This window comes from Procambarus clarkii, chromosome 32, assembly GCF_040958095.1.
Source record: "Procambarus clarkii isolate CNS0578487 chromosome 32, FALCON_Pclarkii_2.0, whole genome shotgun sequence".
Classification (NCBI taxonomy): Eukaryota; Metazoa; Arthropoda; class Malacostraca; order Decapoda; family Cambaridae; genus Procambarus; species Procambarus clarkii.
The window spans coordinates 19,689,909-19,711,934 of record NC_091181.1 but is presented as its reverse complement, the minus strand read 5'-3'; the positions used below and the strand labels follow the sequence as shown (position 1 = coordinate 19,711,934).

At 39.1% G+C, this 22,026-nt stretch overlaps 1 protein-coding gene across 5 annotated transcripts in view; it reads left to right on the top strand.

Annotated features, from left to right (window-relative positions):
* Positions 1-5,355, top strand: part of LOC123759294 (uncharacterized) — a 309,434-nt gene extending 304,079 nt beyond the window's left edge. For 2 of the 5 annotated variants that reach the window (XR_011230152.1, XR_011230151.1), the window contains 2 exons: positions 2,914-3,191; positions 3,387-3,526. Coding sequence is in view for 3 of the 5 variants with exons in the window: in XM_069334995.1 (XP_069191096.1) it covers positions 2,914-3,063 (150 nt within the window). In the remaining 2 variants the exon portion in view is untranslated. The other 3 variants (XM_069334998.1, XM_069334996.1, XM_069334995.1) reach the window with 2 other exon arrangements.
* Positions 5,356-22,026: the final 16,671 nt, after the last annotated feature.

Here is a 22,026-nt window from a genome sequence, read left to right as displayed (position 1 = left end):
ACTTAATGCATCAGCTACTACATTATCCTTGCCTGGCTTAAACTCTAAATCATACTCAAACTGAGAGAGTAGTAATGCCCATCTTTGAATTCTAGCATTGGCATTAACTGGAATCTGCTTACCTCTGCCAAACAATCCTAGCAGGGGTTTATGATCTGTTCTAGCAAGAAATTTCCTCCCCAGCAGAAAATACCTCAGTTTTTTTTTTACAGCATATACCAAAGCTAAGGCTTCTTTATCTAACTGAGAATAATTCTGTTCCGCAGGAGATAATTTCTTGTTAGCAAATTATACTACTTTATCCTGACCATCTACTTCCTGTAATAATACACAACCCACTCCTACTGGGGATGCATCTACCTCCAGTTTTAACGGGAGTCTACCTGTAAAATTAGTGAGCACTGGAGAATTGATTAATTCCTGCTTAATATTCCTGAATGCATTTTCCTCTCTTGCTGCCCACTTAAATCTAGCCCCGTTTTTCAACAATTCATACAAGGGTGCTAATTTTGTTGAAAAGTTCTTCACGAACTTACAAAAATATGTAACCATCCCAACAGAAGACTGTACTTCCCCAACTGATGTTGGGGCTGGGGCATCTATTATAGCAGCTACATTTTTGTGAGAAGGAGTAAAGCCCTTACCTGAAATATGGTACCCCAGATATTCAATGGCCTTGGTCTTCAACATTGTTTTTCCCTTATTAATCTTCACATTGTGCTTTTGCAAAAGATTCAAAACTTGTTCAAATCTAGCATCATGCACTTCCTCATTCTCCCCACATACAATAATGTCATCTAAAAAACTAGCCAAACCTTTAATGTTAACTAACAACTGGGACATGAATCTGAAAAATTGCTGGAGACGAGGAGAGTCCAAAAGGAAGTCTTTTATACTTAAATAACCCCTTGTGGGTATTAATCACTAACAATTTCTGGCTCTCCTCCTCTACAGGAATTTGCAAGTAAGCATCTTTCAGGTCAATCTTAGAAAAAATTGCTCCCTTGCAGACCACTGACAACAACTCATCTATCTTAGGTAAAGGGTACTTCTCACAGTGTATGCGGTTGTTCAGTTCCTTGAAGTCTGCACAGATTCTCAAGGATTTCCGATCTGCCTTCAACACTGGTACAATTGGGGCTGCCCACTCACTATGTGTAATTGGCTCTAAGATGCCTTCTGCCACATGCTTTTGCAGGGCTGATTCTACCAATTGCTTGTAATGAAACGGCACTGTTCTTGCCTTGAAAAATTTAGGTGAAGCCCCACTTTTCAGATGAATTTTTGCCACCATGCTATTAATTGGCTTATCTGCCTCCACTGAATATTTGTCTAACATTTGTTCGGCACTTTTAATTGTTTTAACTATCGACAATTCATCTAGGCCCGCCAAGAAAATTCCCACTTTTTCCATGAGATCTTTACCACATAGGCTAGGATTATGTGAATCCACTACATAAAATCCTGGACAATTTCTTTTCCATTATAACCTACTTTTGCCGACACCTTGCCATAGACCTTAATTGGTACATTATCATAAGCACTTAAAGATTTTTACCTGGTTTTACATTCAGTTGCAAGGTATCTGCCCAATCTCTAGACAATGTTGACACTGCAGCACCAGTGTCCAGTTCCAAGGGAACTAACTTCCCATTAATTACAAAATTCACCACTTGTGACTTCACTGAACATACCTTTTCTTTCACCGAATATAGTCGGTTTTCCTCACCTGCAGCTTCTTCAGACTGGTTACCTTCCTCTACTGCCTTGACCACAGTACCACTACCTCTTCTTCCTGCATTCCCTAGTCGTCTCCTCTCCCAGGCCTTGTTGTTCCTGTTCAGATATTCCCTACACACTCTCTGCAAGTGTCCCTCCTTGTTACAAAAGTTGCATATATATGCACGAAACTTGCACTTGCTACTTATGTGCTTGTATCCACAGTGTGTACATCTGGTCTGGCTCTGTACGACCATAATTTCCCGAGAAGAAATCTTACTTCCAAAAGCCCTTTCCAAGTTCAATATCTTCTCGAGCACTGTCCATGAAGTCATTGATTGTAGATCCAAATTTTCTGCCACCAGGTTAGGGAAATAATTCTCCTTTTACACTGCCATGAACAACTGGCCCCTAACCCTGCTGTCTAACTGTGCTCCGAAGTAGCAGTGGTTAGCCAAAGCCTTCAATTCAGCAAATAAATCCTGTACGGATTCCTGCTGCTTTTTCGTCCTCTTCTGGAAATCCATCAAACTCCTGTGATATGATGGTTTCACCACATACTGACGTTTAAGCAAAGCAATCAAGTCTACATAGGTCTTCGTGTGCGGTAGCTCAGGTGCACACAAATTTCCGAGAACACTATATGCTTCAGAACCCAGTGAAACTAAGAGTACCGCTTTCTTGGTGGCGTCCTCCTTAATCTCCCGGTACTGAAAGTTTGCTTCCAGCAAGCTGAGCCACAGGTCCAACGAGATCTTGGCAGTGTTTAACGGCTCGATTGACACGAGCGGCGTAGCCATGGCCACGGTGTAGCACACTCCACTGTTATATGCGAAGCGTTCACTCGTCCACACTACGTACCCTGCACTGTCTTGATCCTCACACCACGTCTCGTACCCAGGCTCTCTGCCAGCGATGTTTAATTCTCGTCGCCACTGTTATGGTTTTGGTCAGACAAAGTCTTCGTCCACATGGTTTTATTCTCCGACAGTAACGACAACAAAAACATTATCAGGTACATGAAATATTATTAACAAGATCATAAACAAAAGAGCATCTGCTCCAAACATGCTACCTCCAACATCTGTAATACTCAATCCCAACAGGCCCTTACCTCCAACTGCTCTTCTTTCCCCTGTGCTCTGCCCCGCTTGGCGCACAACGTCGGCTTCTTATGTTCCCTTTTTTTCGCAGCCACGACAAGCCGGAACCACCCCCCCCTCACCCTACTGCGGCGAGGAAGAGAACGCGAGCTGGATATTCCTCTTATCACCGTTACAACGTGCCCCGTGCCTGCCTCCTGGAGTACCTGCCCTGCATTGGGTTCCCAGTCCCAGCAACTAGTCTTGGAGGGACTAACGGGAGCTTTCACCCATACTCTAGTATTACTAGGCAACGCAGCGGCGCCGGGATGCAGCCGCCCAGGGCCTACGTTAATTACTATTATCTTCCCTTATTTGCTGGGCTATATGGTAGTATTAATATTATTCCGTACCGTTACTGTCATTCCAGTATTATTTTATTAAGAGAATAAATTGTTATTATGGTTTGGCGTTGCTTTCTTAATTTCTTCTATTCTGCGGCACTTGACGTCATATCGGTTATTTATGATATTACATTGTATGGTTATTTACGACATTGTATTCTTAATATTATCCTTATTACAGTTACTGGATGCTAGTTCCCTGCCATCGATCTCACTTTGCTCCTGTTCTACAAGATGTAGCCGAAGTTCACGGCGTACTAGGTGCGGCTTTCAGACGCTCATTAACAACACAAGACTACACTCAGCGGCCACTTAAGACAGACTCCTTGGCTTCTATTCAGCTCTATCACCCGTCTGGAGGCAGAGATGGGATGGAGACCAAGGGTAATGTTCCCCGCTCACATTCTTAAAAAAAAAAAATTTTGTATTGGACCCGCTTAGGACACAAGCATGTTACAGATTTGGCTTTAAAAATTGGTTCTTATTCCTTTTATTGTTTATGTATATATTGCTTTGTTGTACCCGTTCTTGGTATATGTATTGTTTATATTATCAGGATTTATAATGTTTCGTATTATCCCTGTTTATATAGTTGCTTTGTGCTTCCTTGCTGTTCTCCTACTGGCATTCTTCCACCTTTGCTCCTAGCAAAGGTACTTCGCCCTTCCGTTTGCTGGAAGATTCTTAGAATTGTTAGCCCCCCTTCATTGCTACAGTATAGTTATTCAAAACTCTTATTCACCCAGGATTGTTTAATTAAGGAATCTTTTAATTCCTGCTGCTGGGTCCCCCCCCTCCTCCCGTTTTTCGTCTCCTCCGTATTGATTCAGCTAGGGTTTACCTCTCGTCTGTGCTCTTGCCTGTCATGATACCACTGCATGCCACTTCTGCCCACCCTTACTGCCTTATATCTTTCAGCCCGGGGGAGGTGATCTACGCGACAAAAAGTCGACGCACGCTCCGACTGGACCAGGTATCGTTTACATGGTCAGGAATTAACACTCTTCGGATCCTACAAGCACAGCGTGGGATGCACGCATACCCTAGCCCAGCGAGCGCCCTCCCCTGGCAAGTTCTACCCGGTCCGTGCCCAGTGAACAGGCAAGACTTCTACAGGGTGCTTCGCGCCGCCCTCGCAGAGCTAGGCTCGCCTCCAGCCGACCACGCCCTCTTACCTTTAGAATTGGCAGGGCCACTCAGCTCTCTTGACGGGCTCGCCAACGGAGTTAATGGCGGGTCCAGCAACCAGCTGGAACCCCCAGCTGACTACGTCCGGGACGTTGTTGCTCTGCCACTCTGAGGCCTTCTTGCGGCCAGCGGGCCTCGCCCTTCGGGGGGGGGGGTCCGGCCAGCTGGCCTGCGGTGGGGGTGCAGCGCCGGTCCCCAAGTGTCCCCGCTGTCTGCAGCTAATCCTTTGCCCAGTCTAGGTGCGAGTAAGCCCTACTGTTAGTCAGGAAACCCTTCTCCTTATTCCTTGGCGGCCGGCCTCACGCCCTGGGAAAAACTTCTCCCATTTGTCATATCAGTTTTCCCCAGTCACTAGGTATTTTCTGCCCGCTTTTTTTTGTTTTTTTTGTTTTTGTTTTTTTTTGAGATATATACAAGAGTTGTTACATTCTTGTACAGCCACTAGTACGCGTAGCGTTTCGGGCAGGTCCCTGGAATACAATCCCCGCTGCGAAGAATCGTTTTTTCATCCAAGTACGCATTTTACTGTTGCGTTAAACAGAGGCTACAGTTAAGGAATTGCGCCCAGTAAATCCTCCTCGGCCAGGATACGAACCCATGACATAGGGCTCGCGGAACGCCAGGCGAGTGTCTTACCACTACACCACGGAGACTGTAATTCTAGACTGTTAATTCTAGGATATCCCATTATGTCTTGGTCGGGCTCCATTAAGTGTTGTGTCTATACACTTTATTTCCCCTTTGTGTCCTGACTGTTATACCTAGTTCTAATTACATTTCATCTGCCATTAGGTTTCTGCAGAACGTGTTTGCCATGTCACTAGGCTATGCTTACTACTACGGGGGTACATTTTAAGTTAAATATTAGTCCTCAGACATGGACATGTTACATTTGTTAATTCCTACTCATATTATTTACATGTTCTGCAGAATTTAATTTACTAATAAATTTAAGCCCCAAACGGCCTGTGTCTTTTTCCCCCTGGTCAGAAAATAGTGTAATATGGAAATGTGGATCTAGGAATTAGTAATAAAGTGAGTGAGTACCATTGCAAGCCGGAAAATTCCTTGTAAGAATACAAGCAAAGAATAAATCAGTGTTATAAATCGAGTAACTGGAAACTGGTGACATCAACCTGGGACAACAAGAGGTCACCTGTACCGCACCGGGGACCATCTCCGCTACCATATGCTAAGTAGCATTTAACTACAACTACATTTCAACTACATTTACAAAACCCTGTTCTTAAATGCAAATCCTTGTCTGAAACTCTTCTTGGACAGATGTAATAGGACCCATTATCACTACACCAGAAATAAATATCTCTTTGATATCCCCAGAGTTAAACTTAATCTGTGTAAACACTCTATGCAAATAAAGGGACCCAGTTTATGGAACTCACTCCCTACTGAATTGAAAAGCTGTCCAACTTTTACATCATTCAAAATCAATACTAAAAAGTACCTAATTTCATCTTCATAGTTTTTCACTTTTTGCCTTAAAATTGCACTGTATCAATTGCTACCCTATCTCCCAACCTTTATGTTCCCAATTTGAACATCTTTACCATTGTGATCAATGCTGTTTTCTTATATGTGCTGCCAATCTGTTGTATGGTGTTTATAAATCTTGTTATCTGTATCTTTTGCTACCTAGTCTCCCAATCTTTATGTACCCAATCTGAACATCTTTACCATTGTGATCATTGCTGTCTTATATGTGCTGTCAATCTGCTGTATGGTGTCTATTAACCTTGTTTAAGTTAAAAGCGAAGCTATCAACCAGTTTAAGTTAAAAGCGAAGCTATACCTAATAAATTCCCTGTAACCTACCTTACCCTTCTATTGTCAACCAATGTCTGTTTTTTTCTTTAAAGAGCGCTGTTTGTCGACATAATTGTATTTGTGCTGCTTTTTCATCTATGTTTTCATTTCTTGTTTTCATTCTACTCATTATGCTCAATTAGTATTAAGCTTGTCATTTAAGTTTATCATGCCCGAAACGCTTTGCGTAATAGTGGTTTTAGGCATTGTATGTACTAGCTATACCTATAAGTCAAACAATCCTTGTAAATATTTATTGTATGTATGTACCTTACCTAAATAAAATTGTATTGTATTGTATTGTATTGTATTGTATTGTTTAAATTACTAATCAAGCTGTCAATGTAATCAATCAGAGCTTTAATATAACAATGTGCTTTAATATACTTACTTATCTCTCTCATCTCATTTTTCTCTTGTAATGTATCTTTATCATTTATCAATTCTGATTGAAATTACCTACTTAAAATTATCTGTTAGATTAAGGACCTGCCCGAAACGCTGCGCGTACTAGTGGCTTTACAAGAATGTAAATACTGTACTATCCAATGTATTCTCACAAACCCAATGTACCTTCTTGTATATAAATAAATAAATAAATAAATAAATAAAAGTACCTGCCATAAAGTTTGAAAATAACATACATAATATTACAAATATATGGTATACATATAATATTATAAATATTAAATATATAAATATATACGTATAATTTTATAAAGAGTTAAAAGGACTGACATCAACAAGTGATCCATACAGTGAAGCGCAAATACAATACAAGCCAGTCTTTTTTGTTCTTTTTTTGTTCATTTTGTGTTTGTTATGTATAGTCTTGTTTATATATTTTTCCCCCTTTTATATCAAAATTCTATTTTGTAATTTGCCATTCTTGCCTTGTTTTCCTGCAACCAGCCTTTTTATGTAGACAAGTATAGACCCAGAACTTAACCTCTTATTTATTTATTTATTTATATACAAGAAGGTACATTGGGTTTGTGAGAATACATAGCATAGTACAGTAATTGCACTCTTGTAAAGTCACTAGTACGTACTAAGTCACTAGTCACTAGTAAGTCTCTCTATTACTCCCTTATCTATCCATATCTCAACTATGGTATTTGTGCTTGGGGCTCTACTACCCAAAATCACTTACGTCCTCTAATTACTCAACACAAAGCTGCTATTAGGACAATATCCAACTCTGGCCCCAGACATCACTCGGTACCCCTACTCAAATCTCTGAATATGTTAGACATTAAGTCACTGCACATTCTCTCATGTGTATTATACATATAAAAAACGCTAAACTATAATGCCAATCCTGATCTCAAAAGCTTCATAGAAGGTTGTAACAGAACCCATGAGCACCACACCAGAAATAAATACAGTTTTGATATTCCTAGAGTACGACTTAATCAAACTAGAAATGCACTACAAATCAAGGGGCCCAGAATGTGGAATGACCTTCCCAACCATGTTAAAGACAGTACCTCTCTCAACCAGTTTAAGTTAAAAACGAAGCTATACCTAATAAATTCCCTGTAACCTACCATACCCTTCTATTGTCAACCAATGTCTGTTTTTTTTTTTAAAGAGCGCTGTTTGTCGACATAATTGTATTTGTGCTGCTTTTTCATCTATGTTTTCATTTCTTGTTTTCATTCTACTCATTATGCTCAATTAGTATTAAGCTTGTCATTTAAGTTTATCATGCCCGAAACGCTTTGCGTAATAGTAGCTTTAGGCATTGTATGTACTAGCTCTACCTATAAGTCAACCAATCTTTGTAAAAATTTATTGTATGTATGTACCTTACCTAAATAAACATTTTATTTTTTTTTATTTTAGATAATTTTAAGTAGGTAAATTCTGTCAGAATTAATAAAATGATAACAAATACATTGCAAGAAAAAAAAATGAGATGAGAGAGATTAGTAAGTATATTAAAGCACATTGGTATATTAAAGCTCTGATTGATTACATTGACAGCTTGATTGGTAATTTAAACAAGATTAATAGACACCATACAGCAGATTGACAGCACATATAAGAAGACAGCAATGATCGCAATGATAAAGATGTTCAGATTGGGTACATAAAGATTGGGAGATTGGGTAGCAATAGATACAGTGCAGTTTTAAAGCAAAAGGTAAAAAACTATGAAGATGAAATTAGGTACTTTTTATTGTTGTTTTTGAATGATGCAAAAGTTGGACAGCTTTTCAATTCAATAGGGAGTGAGTTCCATAAACTGGGTCCCTTTATTTGCATAGAGTGTTTACACAAATTAAGTTTGACTCTGGGGATATCAAAGAGATATTTATTTCTGGTGTGGTGATAATGGGTCCTATTACATCTGTCCAGAGAGAGTTTCAGAGCAGGATTTGCATTTAAGAACAGGGTTTTGTAAATGTAGTTGACACAAGAGAATTTATTGAGTGAGATTATGTTTAGCATGTTTAGGGAGTTAAACAAGGGGGCTGAGTGTTGTCTGAAAGCAGAATTTGTTATTATTCTGATAGCAGATTTTTGCTGGGTAATGATGGACTTGAGGTGGTTTGCAGTGGTTGAACCCCATGCACAGATACCATAATTAAGATAGGGATAGATTAGTGCATAATATAGAAAGATGAGAGCAAGTTAGGTACATAATATCTGATTTTGGAGAGTATACCAACTGTTTTAGAGACTTTCTTAGTTATGTGTTGTATGTGGGTACTGAAGTTGAGTCTCTTGTCTAGGAATAGGCCAAGAAACTTTCCATCATTTTTATTGCTAATGTTTACATTGTCTATCTGAAGCTGAATTGAATTTGTAGATTTGCTTCCAAATAAGGTGTTGTAGGTCTTTTCTATGTTAAGTGTTAATTTGTTGGTTGACCTACCTTGAGGTTACCTTGAGGTGCTTCCGGGGCTTAGCGTCCCCGTGGCCCGGTCGTCGACCAGGCCTCCTGGTTGCCGGACTGATCAACCAGGCTGTTGGACGCGGCTGCTCGCAGCCTGACGTACGAGTCACAGCCTGGTTGATCAGGTATCCTTTGGAGGTGCTTATCCAGTTCTCTCTTGAACACTGTGAGGGGTCGGGCAGTTATGCCCCTTATGTGTAGTGGAAGCGTGTTGAACAGTCTTGGACCTCTGATGTTGATAGAGTTCTCTCTCAGAGTACTAGTTGCACCTCTGTTTTTCAACGGGGGTATTCTGCACATCCTGCCATGTCTTCTGGTCTCATGTGATGTTATTTTTGTGTGCAGGTTTGGGACCAGCCCCTCTAATATTTTCCACGTGTAAATTATTATGTACCTCTCCCGCCTGCGCTCAAGGGAGTACAGTTTTAGGCTCTTTAGTCGGTCCCAATAGTTTAGATGTTTTACTGAGTGGATTCTAGCAGTAAAGGATCTCTGCACGCTCTCCAGTTCAGTAATTTCTCCAGCTTTGAAAGGTGCTGTCATAGTGCAGCAGTACTCCACTCTAGAGAGCACAAGCGTTTTGAAAAGTATCATCATCGGTATAGCATCTCTAGTGTGAAAAGTTCTTGTTATCCAACCTGTCATTTTTCTTGCAGTTGTGACGGCTACTTTATTGTGTTCTTTAAAGGTAAGGTCTTCCGACATGAGTACACCTAGATCCTTTACATTGCCTTTTCGTTCTATGTTATGATTTGCCTGAGTTTTGTACGTGGTTTCCGTTTTTATATTTTCATTTTTTCCATAGCGCATGAGCTGGAACTTATCTTCGTTAAACACCATATTATTTTCTGTAGCCCATAGAAAGACCTGATCTACATCTGACTGGAGGTTCGCCGTGTCCTCTATGTTGCCTACTCTCATGAAGATCCTAGTGTCATCTGCAAAGGATAATTTATTAAGCCAATCCTTGGCTTACAACAGTGCTATAGGTTGTGTTCTTGTCTATGTCCGAAATGAGGATGAGAAAAAGTACTGGAGCAAGCACAGTACCCTGGGGGACTGAGCTCTTTACGGTTGATGGGCTGGATTTTATTTTGTTGACTATTACACATTGGGTTCTGTTGGTCAGGAAATTGTAGATCCATCTGCCTATTTTTCCGGTAATTCCTTTTGAACGCATTTTATGTGCAATAACACCATGGTCACATTTATCAAAAGCTTTTGCGAAATCTATGTAAATTACATCCGCGTTATGTTTGTCTTCCATAGCATCTAATGCCATATCATATTGGTCCAGACACTTATGACATCCATAAGTGGACTTTTTTTAGTTCATTATTAACATTATTTAGTGTATGTGGGTTGGGGTTAGAGTAGATGAGGGTAGTATCATCAGCAAATAATATAGGTTTCAGAATGTTAGAGACGTTAGGCAGATCATTGATGTAAATAAGAAATAAGAGAGGTCCCAAAATGCTGCCCTGTGGCACTCCAACGGTTATTGGTAGAATGGGAGAGGTTATATTATTGATGGCTACACATTGGTGTCTATCACTAAGATAGGATTGGATATAGTCCAGTGTATGGCCTCGAATTCCATAATGATGGAGTTTACGTAAGAGGTAATTGTGATTATCCACTATCTATGACAATCATCACTTCAATGATCAAAATTGCAGATATTTTACAGCACATGATGTAAACAAAGTATTAACACATAATCACAATATCTCTGCAATCAACTTGAATGCTAGATCCCTAGGTAAACACTTCGATGATGTTAGTGCCTTGATTGAAACTATTGACAACAAATTCTCTTTTATTATACTTACTGAAACATGGTTGAAAGAAGATACTATTCAACTCTTTAACATGCCTAACTACTCGGCAATTCACAACTGTCGTCAAATTCAGAGAGGTGGTGGTACTGCTCTTTACTACCATGCTTATAAGTAACTAACTTTTGCTTAAAAGTTTTGTTTTGCTTAACATGCTTAAAAGTAATTAGAACTGTGGGGAGTATATCTTCGCCAGTTTTAGTTTCCAGGGTGACGAGTCTGTTCTGCCTGTGGGTGCAGTCTATAGAATTCCTAACACTGATGTGTCCGAATTCAACTCCAACCTTAGAAATCTAATACTAGAAAACAGACTGAACAAAAACCATCTGATTATCGCAGGGGACTTTAATATTGACCTACAGTTGAGGAAGCTCCTCAACTGTATGAATTCCTGCTTCCTCATACCCTTGATCACTAGACCTACTAGAATCACAGATAGTACTGCCACGACTCTAGATCACATCTGGACCAACATAACCTCTCCGCTTACTTCAGGTATAATCACCGATAGCACAACAGACCATTACCCCACATTTCTCTTCACTAACATTAACAAACCACCTCTAGAGTCAAGGGAGTTAAGCTTTAGGCTGCACAATGAAACTTCTATAGACAATTTTATAACTGCTGCTGATAATGTCAACTGGGAGTCCGAGTTAGGTTAACATAGGGGACGTCAACCTAGCAGTGCAATCTTTTCTTCAAAAAAACTCTTAGCCTTTATAACACCCACTATCCTATGCTTACAAAACAAGTCACAACCAAAAGGCTTAACAATCCTTGGCTTACAAAGGGAATACTTAAATCCATTAATAAAAAACATGACCTTGAGGAGAAGTATAGGTTAGGAATTGTCTCCAAAGAATTCTCAAAGAATTACTCATTATTGCTATCTAAGATAATTAGACGAGCCAAAACTAAATACTACGAAGATAAATTTACCCAAATAAAGAGCAACATTAAAAAAACTTGGAGCCATTGGGGTCATCCTTTGCAAACGATATTCCATCTTCCAGTACTGATGTTAGGAACTATCTTACAGGTAACTATCCACAGTCTCTGTACCTAAAGCTTACTAATTCCACTGACGTCAATGAGATAATCCTTTCCCTTAATACCAAGTCTGGGGCCCTTGAGAAGATACCAACTTTAATGTACAAAAAAGCCTCCAGATCTTTAGCCCCTGCTATTGCATTGCTCTTCAACAAGTCACTTGAATTCCAAACCTTTCCAGATATCCTAAAAAGAAGCGAGAGTAACCCCTGTCCACAAATGTGGTGATCCCACAGATGCTAACAACTACAAACCCATATCAATCCTGCCTAACTTGTCAAAAATATTTGAAAAACTAATCTACAAGCAGCTTTACTCTTATCTAGCCAAACACAATATACTTAGCTCTTGTCAATATGGCTTCAGATCCAAAAAAAGCACTAACGATGCACTTATTAGTATGATTAACTTGATTCATGCAGCTCTTGATAAAAATGAGTTCCCTGTTGGGTTATTTGTGGACCTGCGTAAGGCTTTTGACACTGTCAACCACCAAAACCTTCTTCTTAAATTACATCATTATGGAGTCAGAGGACACTCCCTGCAATACTTCAAATCGTACCTTACTGACAGGCTCCAGTATGTTTCTGTGAATAATTCAATTTCTCCCACCCTACCCATCAACATTGGTGTTCCTTAGGGCAGCATACTTGGCCCTCTCCTCTTTCTCATCTACATTAATGACGTTCCAAATGCCTCCCAACACCTCAAACCAATTCTATTTGCTGACGACACAACCTTTATTTACTCCAGTCCTGACCCGCTTGCTCTAAATGCCACAGTAAATACTGAGCTAAATAATGTCCATCTTTGGCTAACTGCCAACAAACTCACCCTTAACATTGACAAACTTTCTATATTCTGTTTGGCAATAAATCCTCTAATCAAATAAATCTCAGAATGACCAATACCCAAATTTATAACAAATTAGATGGCAAATTCCTTGGCGTTCTCATTGACCACAAGCTGAATTTCCAGGGACACATTCTAAATATATCAAAAAACGTTTCAAAAACTGTTGGCATTCTTTCTAAGATCAAATATTATGTACCCCGCCCTGCCCTAGTGACACTCTATTACTCCCACATCTATCCATATCTCAACTATGGTATTTGTGCTTGGGGCTCTACTACCCAAAATCATTTACGTCCTCTAATTACTCAACACAAAGCTGCTATTAGGACAATATCCCCCATCGTAACGCCACGTCAGCACAGGCGAGCAGAGACACACCCGCCCCCCCAACCGGCCGAACTGGTAAACACCACCAACTGCCGGAGCGCCTAGGCAACACGTCCGTCCCCTACCATAGCTAGGGCCAGACTCCCATTTATACTCAATTAGTATTAAGATTTAGTCATTAATGTTTTTCATGCCCGAAACGCTTTGCGTAATTAGTGGCTTTAGGCATTGTATGTACTAGCTCTATCTATAAGTCCATCAATCTTTGTAAAATCTCTTGTATGTATGTACCTTACCTAAATAAACATTTATTTATTTTATTTAATACAATACATCAGACAATGGAGAGGTGTGGCGAGTGTTCGGGAGTACTGGGAAAACGTAATGTAGGCGTCAAGTGTTAGTGATATATGCGGACTGGGAAAAGACAACATTGGAAAACGACCAAAACTCAGGAACAGATAGTTTAGAGAACCGCAGCAGTAGTGTGGAGGAGGAGACTATTGTGGTACAAAATAACAGCAATGTTGCAGAGCCAGGTAATATAAACGATAAAATCACTTATGCAAGCATCTACCTCAGTTTCATTGTAAAATTTTACTCTTAAATCTAATCTTACCCTATTCCATTTATATTTTAAATTTATTTGTATTGATCTATGTCATTTATTGAAATCAATTATTGATCTCATTTTTGTTCTTTTAATTAAGTTCATACTAATTATAGGTTAAAACTAAGCTAAATAAAATTTATTATCTTTAAGATTATTTTACTTTACAATTATCATTTGTCAAATTTTTTTATATATTCATCTTGACAGTCTCTACTGATTGTTTGTTCTCTCCACCAAACTTGTCTATCCTCCATGGCTATCTAGTGACCTTTATTCTACCTCTAATTGTTTCAATTCTTTTGTTTACTTGCATTTATTGTTGTGTTTTGCCATAATTATTCACTAATTTAGCAGACTCAATACTTTGTAAGCTTTTATTGTATTGTTATATTATTATATTGTTGTGTTTTGCTATAATTACTTTCTATTTTACAGCAGATTTAGTTTTCATCTGTTCCTGTAATTGCTTATCTTATTGTATCGTGACATTATCTTATCTATATGCTTACTGATATTGATCCTGATCGAAATCTTCTGTCCCATATCCACACTCATCAGCACATTGATCATCATTATTGCAGGTATTACACAGCAAATCTTGCAAAAAACAAACTCCTAAATAGCACCTGCTTATCAGTTTACAATCAAAATGTTAGGTCACTTGGCAAACATTTTGATGATATAAATGCACTACTTACAGCACTAGGTACTAAATTATCTTTCATCATTTTAACAGAAACTTGGCTAAGTAATGACTATTCCCAACTCTACAATTTAGCTGGTTATAAAGCCATTCATAACTGCAGGCCTAACAAAAAAGGTGGCGGTATTAAAGGTATAACAAAGATACCTTCATTTGCAATAGTGTCATTAGTGATAGAGACGACTATTGTGAATATACCTTTGCCAAGTTCTCCAGTAAATCCCTTAAATCCTCCCTGATAATCGGTGCCATCTATAGATTTCCTAATACCAACATAGCTTTATTCTCTGACAATGTAAGGAATCTTATCATAAATAACAATCTCAACAAAAATCACATCATTCTGGGAGGTGATTTCAATATTGACCTGGGTCTTCAAAACAACCCTCAAGTTGACTATTTCCGTAACAGCATGCACTCCTGTATGCTAATCCCCACAATCACCAAGCCCACCCGAGTCACTCAAACATCTGCCACTACCCTGGATCACCTATGGACTAATATAACAGCTCCCCTTACATCTGGGGTAATTTATGACAGAACAACTGACCACTATCCTACCTTCCTCATAGCAAACATTGACACATCACCACCAGAAACCAAAAAAACTTTCATTCAGGCTACATAGTGAATCAGCTTTAGGCAATCTCTCTAATGCACTTCACAATATTAACTGGGAATCTGAATTTAATAATTCACAGGATATAAACTCATCAACTAACCTCTTTCTCTCCAAAACTCTAAGCCTCTACAACACTCACTGTCCCCTCCTTATCAAACAAGTAACTGATAAAAGAAAAAATAACCCGTGGCTCACAAGTGGCATAATTAAATCAATCAACAAAAAACATGAATACGAAAAGAAATTTAGGAGTGGCCTAATTTCAATGGAAGTAGTTAAAAGGTACTCATCAGTGCTTACCAGTATCATAAGAAAAGCAAAACTTTCATATTATGAGACTAGATTCAATGAAGCAAAAGGCAACATGAAAAGCACATGGAATACCATCTCTAACATCCTGGGAACTAAACAACACTCCCACAACCAGATAACACTCTCTAAGGATGGCCTTCCACTGTCATCTGCCTTAGAAATGGCGAACGAAGTTAATAGCTTCTTTTCATCAATTGGTGCTAACCTTGCAAGTAAAGTCCCACAGACTCAGACACATATCTCTCAGGCAGCTATCCAAACTCTCTTCTCCTCTCACCAGTCAGCCCGTTAGATGTTGTGTCCATCATACACTCACTAAAAACCAAAGCTGGGAACATCAGTGAAATCCCATCCATTGTATACAAGAGCGCCTCCCATGCCCTTGCACCACCTATAGCTCTGCTGTTCAACAAATCCCTTGAGTGTCATACCTTCCCTGATATCCTTAAAAACGCAAGAGTAACGCCAGTTCATAAAGGAGGTAATCCGTCAGACATAAACAACTACAGACCAATATCGAACCTACCCATACTATCAAAAATATTTGAAAAAATTATCTACAAACAGCTCTACTCCTATCTCGTAAAATTCGACATTCTTAGCCCCTGTCAGTTTGGCTTCCGCTCTCAAAAGAGTACCAACGATGCAATTATTAGTCTCCTTGATATAATTTACTCTGCCCTTGACAAAAATGAGTTTCCAATTGGACTCTTCATTGACCTGAGAAAGGCCTTTGATACTGTTAATCACGATTACCTCTTATGTAAACTCCATCATTATGGAATCCGAGGCCATGCACTGGACTATATCCAATCCTATCTTAGTGATAGACACCAATGTGTAGCCATCAATAATATAATCTCTCCCATTCTACCAATAACCGTTGGAGTGCCTCAGGGCAGCATCTTGGGACCCTACTATTTCTTATATACATTAATGATCTGCCTAATGTCTCTAACATTCTGAAACCTATTTTGTTTGCTGATGATACTACCCTCATTTACTCCAACCCCAACCCACATACACTAAATGATGTTGTTAATAATGAACTAAAAAAAGTCCACATATGGATGTCAACCAACAAACTAACACTTAACATAGAAAAGACCTACTACATCCTATTTGGAAGCAAATCTACAAATGCAATTCAGCTTCAGAATGACAATGTAAACATTAGCAATAAAAATGATGGAAAGTTTCTTGGCATATTCCTAGACAAGAGACTCAACTTCAGTACCCACATACAACACATAACTAAGAAAGTCTCTAAAACAGTTGGTATACTCTCCAAAATCAGATATTATGTTCCTAACTCTGCTCTCATCTCTCTATATTATGCACTAATCTATCCCTATCTCAACTATGGTATCTGTGCATGGGGTTCAACCACTGCAAACCACCTCAAGTCCATCATCACCCAGCAAAAATCTGCTATCAGAATAATATCAAATTCTGCTTTCAGACAACACTCAGCCCCCTTGTTTAACTCCCTAAACATGCTAAACATAATCTCACTCCACAAATTCTCTTGTGTCAACTACATTTACAAAACCCTATTCTTAAATGCAAATCCTTGTCTGAAACTCTTCCTGGACAGATGTAATAGGACCCATTATCACCACACCAGAAATAAATATCTCTTCGATATCCCCAGAGTTAAACTTAATTTGTGTAAACACTCTATGCAAATAAAGGGACCGAGTTTATGGAATTCACTCCCTACTGAATTGAAAAGCTGTCCAACTTTTACATCATTCAAAATCAATATTAAAAAGTACCTAATTTCATCTTCATAGTTTTTCTCTTTTTGCCTTAAAATTGCACTGTATCTATTGCTACCCTATCTCCCAAACTTTTTGTTCCCAATTTGAACATCTTTACCATTGAGATCATTGCTGTTTCTTATATGTGCTGCCATTCTATTGTATGGTGTTTATAAATCTTGTTTATCTGTATCTTTTGCTACCCAGTCTCCCAATCTTTATGTACCCAATCTGAACATCTTTACCATTGTGATCATTGCTGTCTTATATGTGCTGTCAATCTGCTGTATGGTGTCTATTAATCTTGTTTAAATTACTAATCAAGCTGTCAATGTAATCAATCAGAGCTTTAATATAACAATGTGCTTTAATATACTTACTTATCTCTCTCATCTCATTTTTCTCTTGTAATGTATCTTTCATTTATCAATTCTTATTGAACTTACCTACTTAAAATTATCTGCTAGATTAAGGACCTGCCCGAAACGCTGCGCGTACTAGTGGCTTTACAAGAATGTAATTACTGTACTATCCAATGTATTCTCACAAACCCAATGTACCTTCTTGTATATATATAAATAAAACAAAATAAAATAAAATAAAATAAAAATGAGGGCAACAGTGAGACAGAGTGCATAAATGAAGGAATTGGGTCGAAAAATGGAGATGGCTCCAATAAAGAGGTAGACAAGACAGACACGGGTATAAATACCTTGAAAAACGCAAAACCGGAACATATTTGCAAATTCTACGCTAAAGGAATATGCAAATATGGAAAATTAGGAGCAAAATGCAATTTTCTGCATCCTCGAAAATGCAGGAACATGTTGGAGAGGGGTACATGCCGTTTTGGAACAGGGTGTAGATACTTTCACCCTAAATTATGTCAATTTTCAATTAGGGGACAAAAAATGCTACAATCTTCAGTGTCCGGAATTCCACGTGAGAGGTACACAGCGATCAGCGATCATATAGACAGGAAGATCAATATGACACTACTGGAAATTTTTTAGAAGAAGGCAGAAACAGAGTAGAAAATATAAGAGAGAGGAACAGTCAGATGGAACCACTACAGGATTACAGAGGGGAACGGAGATACCCACAAGACTGGAAAACAAATTACCAACAAGCACACAGGTAATACACCACACAACACCCGTCCTACTACCAAAACTGGACGAATCACTTCCAAAACAACACACCCTGGACCTGGGTAGAGTGGAGGGAGAACTACCAAAGCCCACCAGAAGTGACACGCAATGTGGGAAATCATTCATATTTGCAAACATACAAGGCTTGAAACCAAAATCAAGAAATAAAGTTAAGTTCATAAATGGCCTCCTAATAGAATCGAACTCAATATTTGGTGCATTTACAGAAACCCACACAAAAGACCACATGGATAGTGAAATCTGGATTCCGAATTCTAATCTATATAGATGTGACAGAGTAATTAGGTCAAGTGGAGGAGTAGGTCTGTATATTAAAGAGGAGCTGGCATGCACAGAGCTCCTGAACTCGTCCAATGAGGTGGTAGAGGTACTTGGAATCAAGGTAGAAAATATGAATCTACCTATTATTTTAATATACAAACTGCCAGATGCAACAGTTGAGGAATTCACTGAACAGATCCACAAAATAGAGAATATCCTTGATAACCTAGCAAACCCAGTACCAGATATCATCTTCCTTGGAGACTTCAATCTACCCAGTTTAAAATGGAGAATAGTAAACAATAACATCATATCAGGAAGTCAGCCTGGAAATAACCAATTACAGGTCAGAGAACTACTGAGATTCTGTGACAAATTCTCGCTCAGTCAGCAGATTACAGAACCAACTAGGAACGAAAACACGCTGGACCTGATATTCACGAACAATGAGGAGCTAATCAGAGACATTACTGTCTCAGACATTACGTACTCGGACCACAAGCTCATTGAAGTGCAAACTATCATTAATATTAGTAGTAGGCCCAAGAGAAACAAGCGAGAAGGGCTATTCAATAAATTCAATTTTAATAATAAGAGGATAGACTGGGAGAAAATAAACAGGGAACTTACAAACATTTAATGGGAAAATGTTCTAAGAAATAAAAATCCTACACAGGGAATAGAAAAACTGACTTCTGAAGCATATGAAGTCTGTCTGAAACATGTTCCTCTGAGGAAAGCCAGAAAGAGGTCCAATGTAGAAAGAGAACGCAGACGACATTACAAAAGGAGGAAGAAATTAACGGAAATGCTTAAGCAGACACGACTCTCCATACAGAGAAGTAATAACTTAAACAGGGAGATTGAAGAAATCAAACAGAGACTGAAACATTCCTATCAGACTGAAGAAAGGCAACTAGAACAGAAAGCAATTCAAGAAATAAAGAAAAACCCAAAATATTTCTTCACATATGCTAAATCAAGAGCGAAAACCACTGCCAGTATTGGACCTATTCGTATTAGTGAAGGTCCATACACTGAGGATGACAAAGAAATTAGTGAAATCCTAAAAAAGCAGTATGAAGACATGTTTAGCACTCTGATACTCAGCATGAAAGTGGAAGATTCGGACAATTTCTTTATGAATGATACTCAAACACCTGTAAATATAACTGATATCAACACGAGCGTGGCAGATTTTGAAAGAGAAATTGACAATATGCCCATGCACTCAGCCCCGGGTCCAGACTCATGGAATTCAATATTTATAAATAAATGCAAGTGCCAGTAGCACAGGCACTCAGTATAGTGTGGAGGAAGAGCTTGAACACAGGGGAGATACCAGATGCGCTTAAAGCAGCAGACATTGCCCCTCTACACAAGGGTGGTAGCAAAGCATTGGCAAAGAATTATAGACCAGTTGCACTAACGTCCCACATAATAAAAGTATTTGAAAGAGGGATCAGGAGTCAGGTCACTAGATTCATGGAAACCAATGACCTCCACAATCCAGGCCAGCATGGATTTAGAGCAGGAAGATCATGCCTCTCACAGCTACTTGACCACTATGACAAAATCACTGAGGCATTAGAGAAAAAACGTAATGCAGATGTCGTATACACAGATTTTGCAAAGGCATTCGACAAATGTGACCATGGAGTGATTGCACACAAAATGAGGTCAATGGGTATAACTGGTAAAGTAGGACGCTGGATACTCAATTTCCTGTCGAACAGAACACAAAGAGTAACAGTCAATTAAGTAAAATCGAGTCCGAGCGAAGTTAAAAGCTCTGTACCTCAAGGTACAGTCCTTGCACCACTGCTGTTCCTTATTCTCATATCAGATATAGACAAAACACATGTCACAGCTTCGTGTCATCCTTTGCAGATGATATAAAAATCAGCATGAAAATTACCTCTGCTGAAGACATTGATAAACTACAAACAGATATTAAGAAAGTTTTCGATTGGGTAACAGAAAATAACATGATGTTTAATGGTGATAAATTCCAGGTACTCAGATACGGCAAAAATGAGGATCTTAAACATAATACAAGGTACAAAACACAATCGAATCTGCCCATAGTAGGAAAACAGCATGTCAAGGATTTGGGAATAATGATGTCCGACGACCTAACGTTTAGGGAGCATAACCAAGCAAGTATTGCGTCAGCCAGAAAAATGGTAGGATGGATTACGAGAACCTTCAAGTTCAGAGATCCCATCACAATGGTTGTACTCTTCAAATCACTTGTGTTGTCCCATCTTGAGTACTGCTCAGTACTCACTTCCCCCTTCAGAGCAGGAGAGATTGCTGAAATTGAGGGAATACAGAGAACATATACGGCACGCATAGACGAGATAAAGCACCTAGATTATTGGGATCGTCTCAAAGCTCTCCAAATGTACTCACTAGAAAGGAGACGAGAGAGATACCAAATAATATACACATGGAAAATATCAGAAATATTACAGGAACAACCGTGGATATCTTCAAGGGGAAACTAGATTGTTTCCTCCAAGGAGTGCCGGACCAACCGGGCTGTGGTGGGTATGTGGGCCTGCGGGCCGCTCCAAGCAACAGCCTGGTGGACCAAACTCTCACAAGTCAAGTCTGGCCCCGGGCCGGGCTTGGGGAGTAGAAGAACTCCCAGAACCCCATCAACCTGGTATCAACCAGGTGCTGTCCGCTCAGCCGACCGGCAAGGGAGCCGGTCGGCCGTGGTGCTCATGGTTTCTGTTACAACCTTCAATGAAGCCTTTAAGGTCAGGATTGACATTACAGTTAGGTTCTCATGGGTATGTCCAACATATATGCCTAAATATTTATATATATTAACTATATTTTTACTGTTTATTTTCAATATAATTGGCCTCCGACTTCTACATTCAAGCTTAGTTTTGTCTTCATTAACCACCAGTCCCATATGGTGACACAGGATTCCAAAATTACCCAACACCGTTTGAACCTTTGAAATATTTTTGCCCTGAAACAAAATATCATCGGCATATATGATTGGAGTTACCCCATTTGAGTATCTCTCAGATGCTATCTTATTCATTAGTACATTAAACAGGGTGGGACTCAACACTCCTCCATGAGGTGTGGCGAATTCAAAAGATCTCACACCTGACATACAACCTTGATACCACACCTGAGCCTTCCTTTCGTAAAGATAATCCCCCTATCCAGCGCAATAATATCCCTTCAACACCAAGACTAGCTAATTCATATAAAATAACCTCTTTGGTGGCTTTATCAAAAGCTCCTTCTTGTAAATTAATAAAAATTCTATAATAATCATTACCATTAGCTAGACATATAATAATACAGTCAGAGGTACTTTTTCCTCTGAGGAACCCGAACAAATTACTTGACAGCT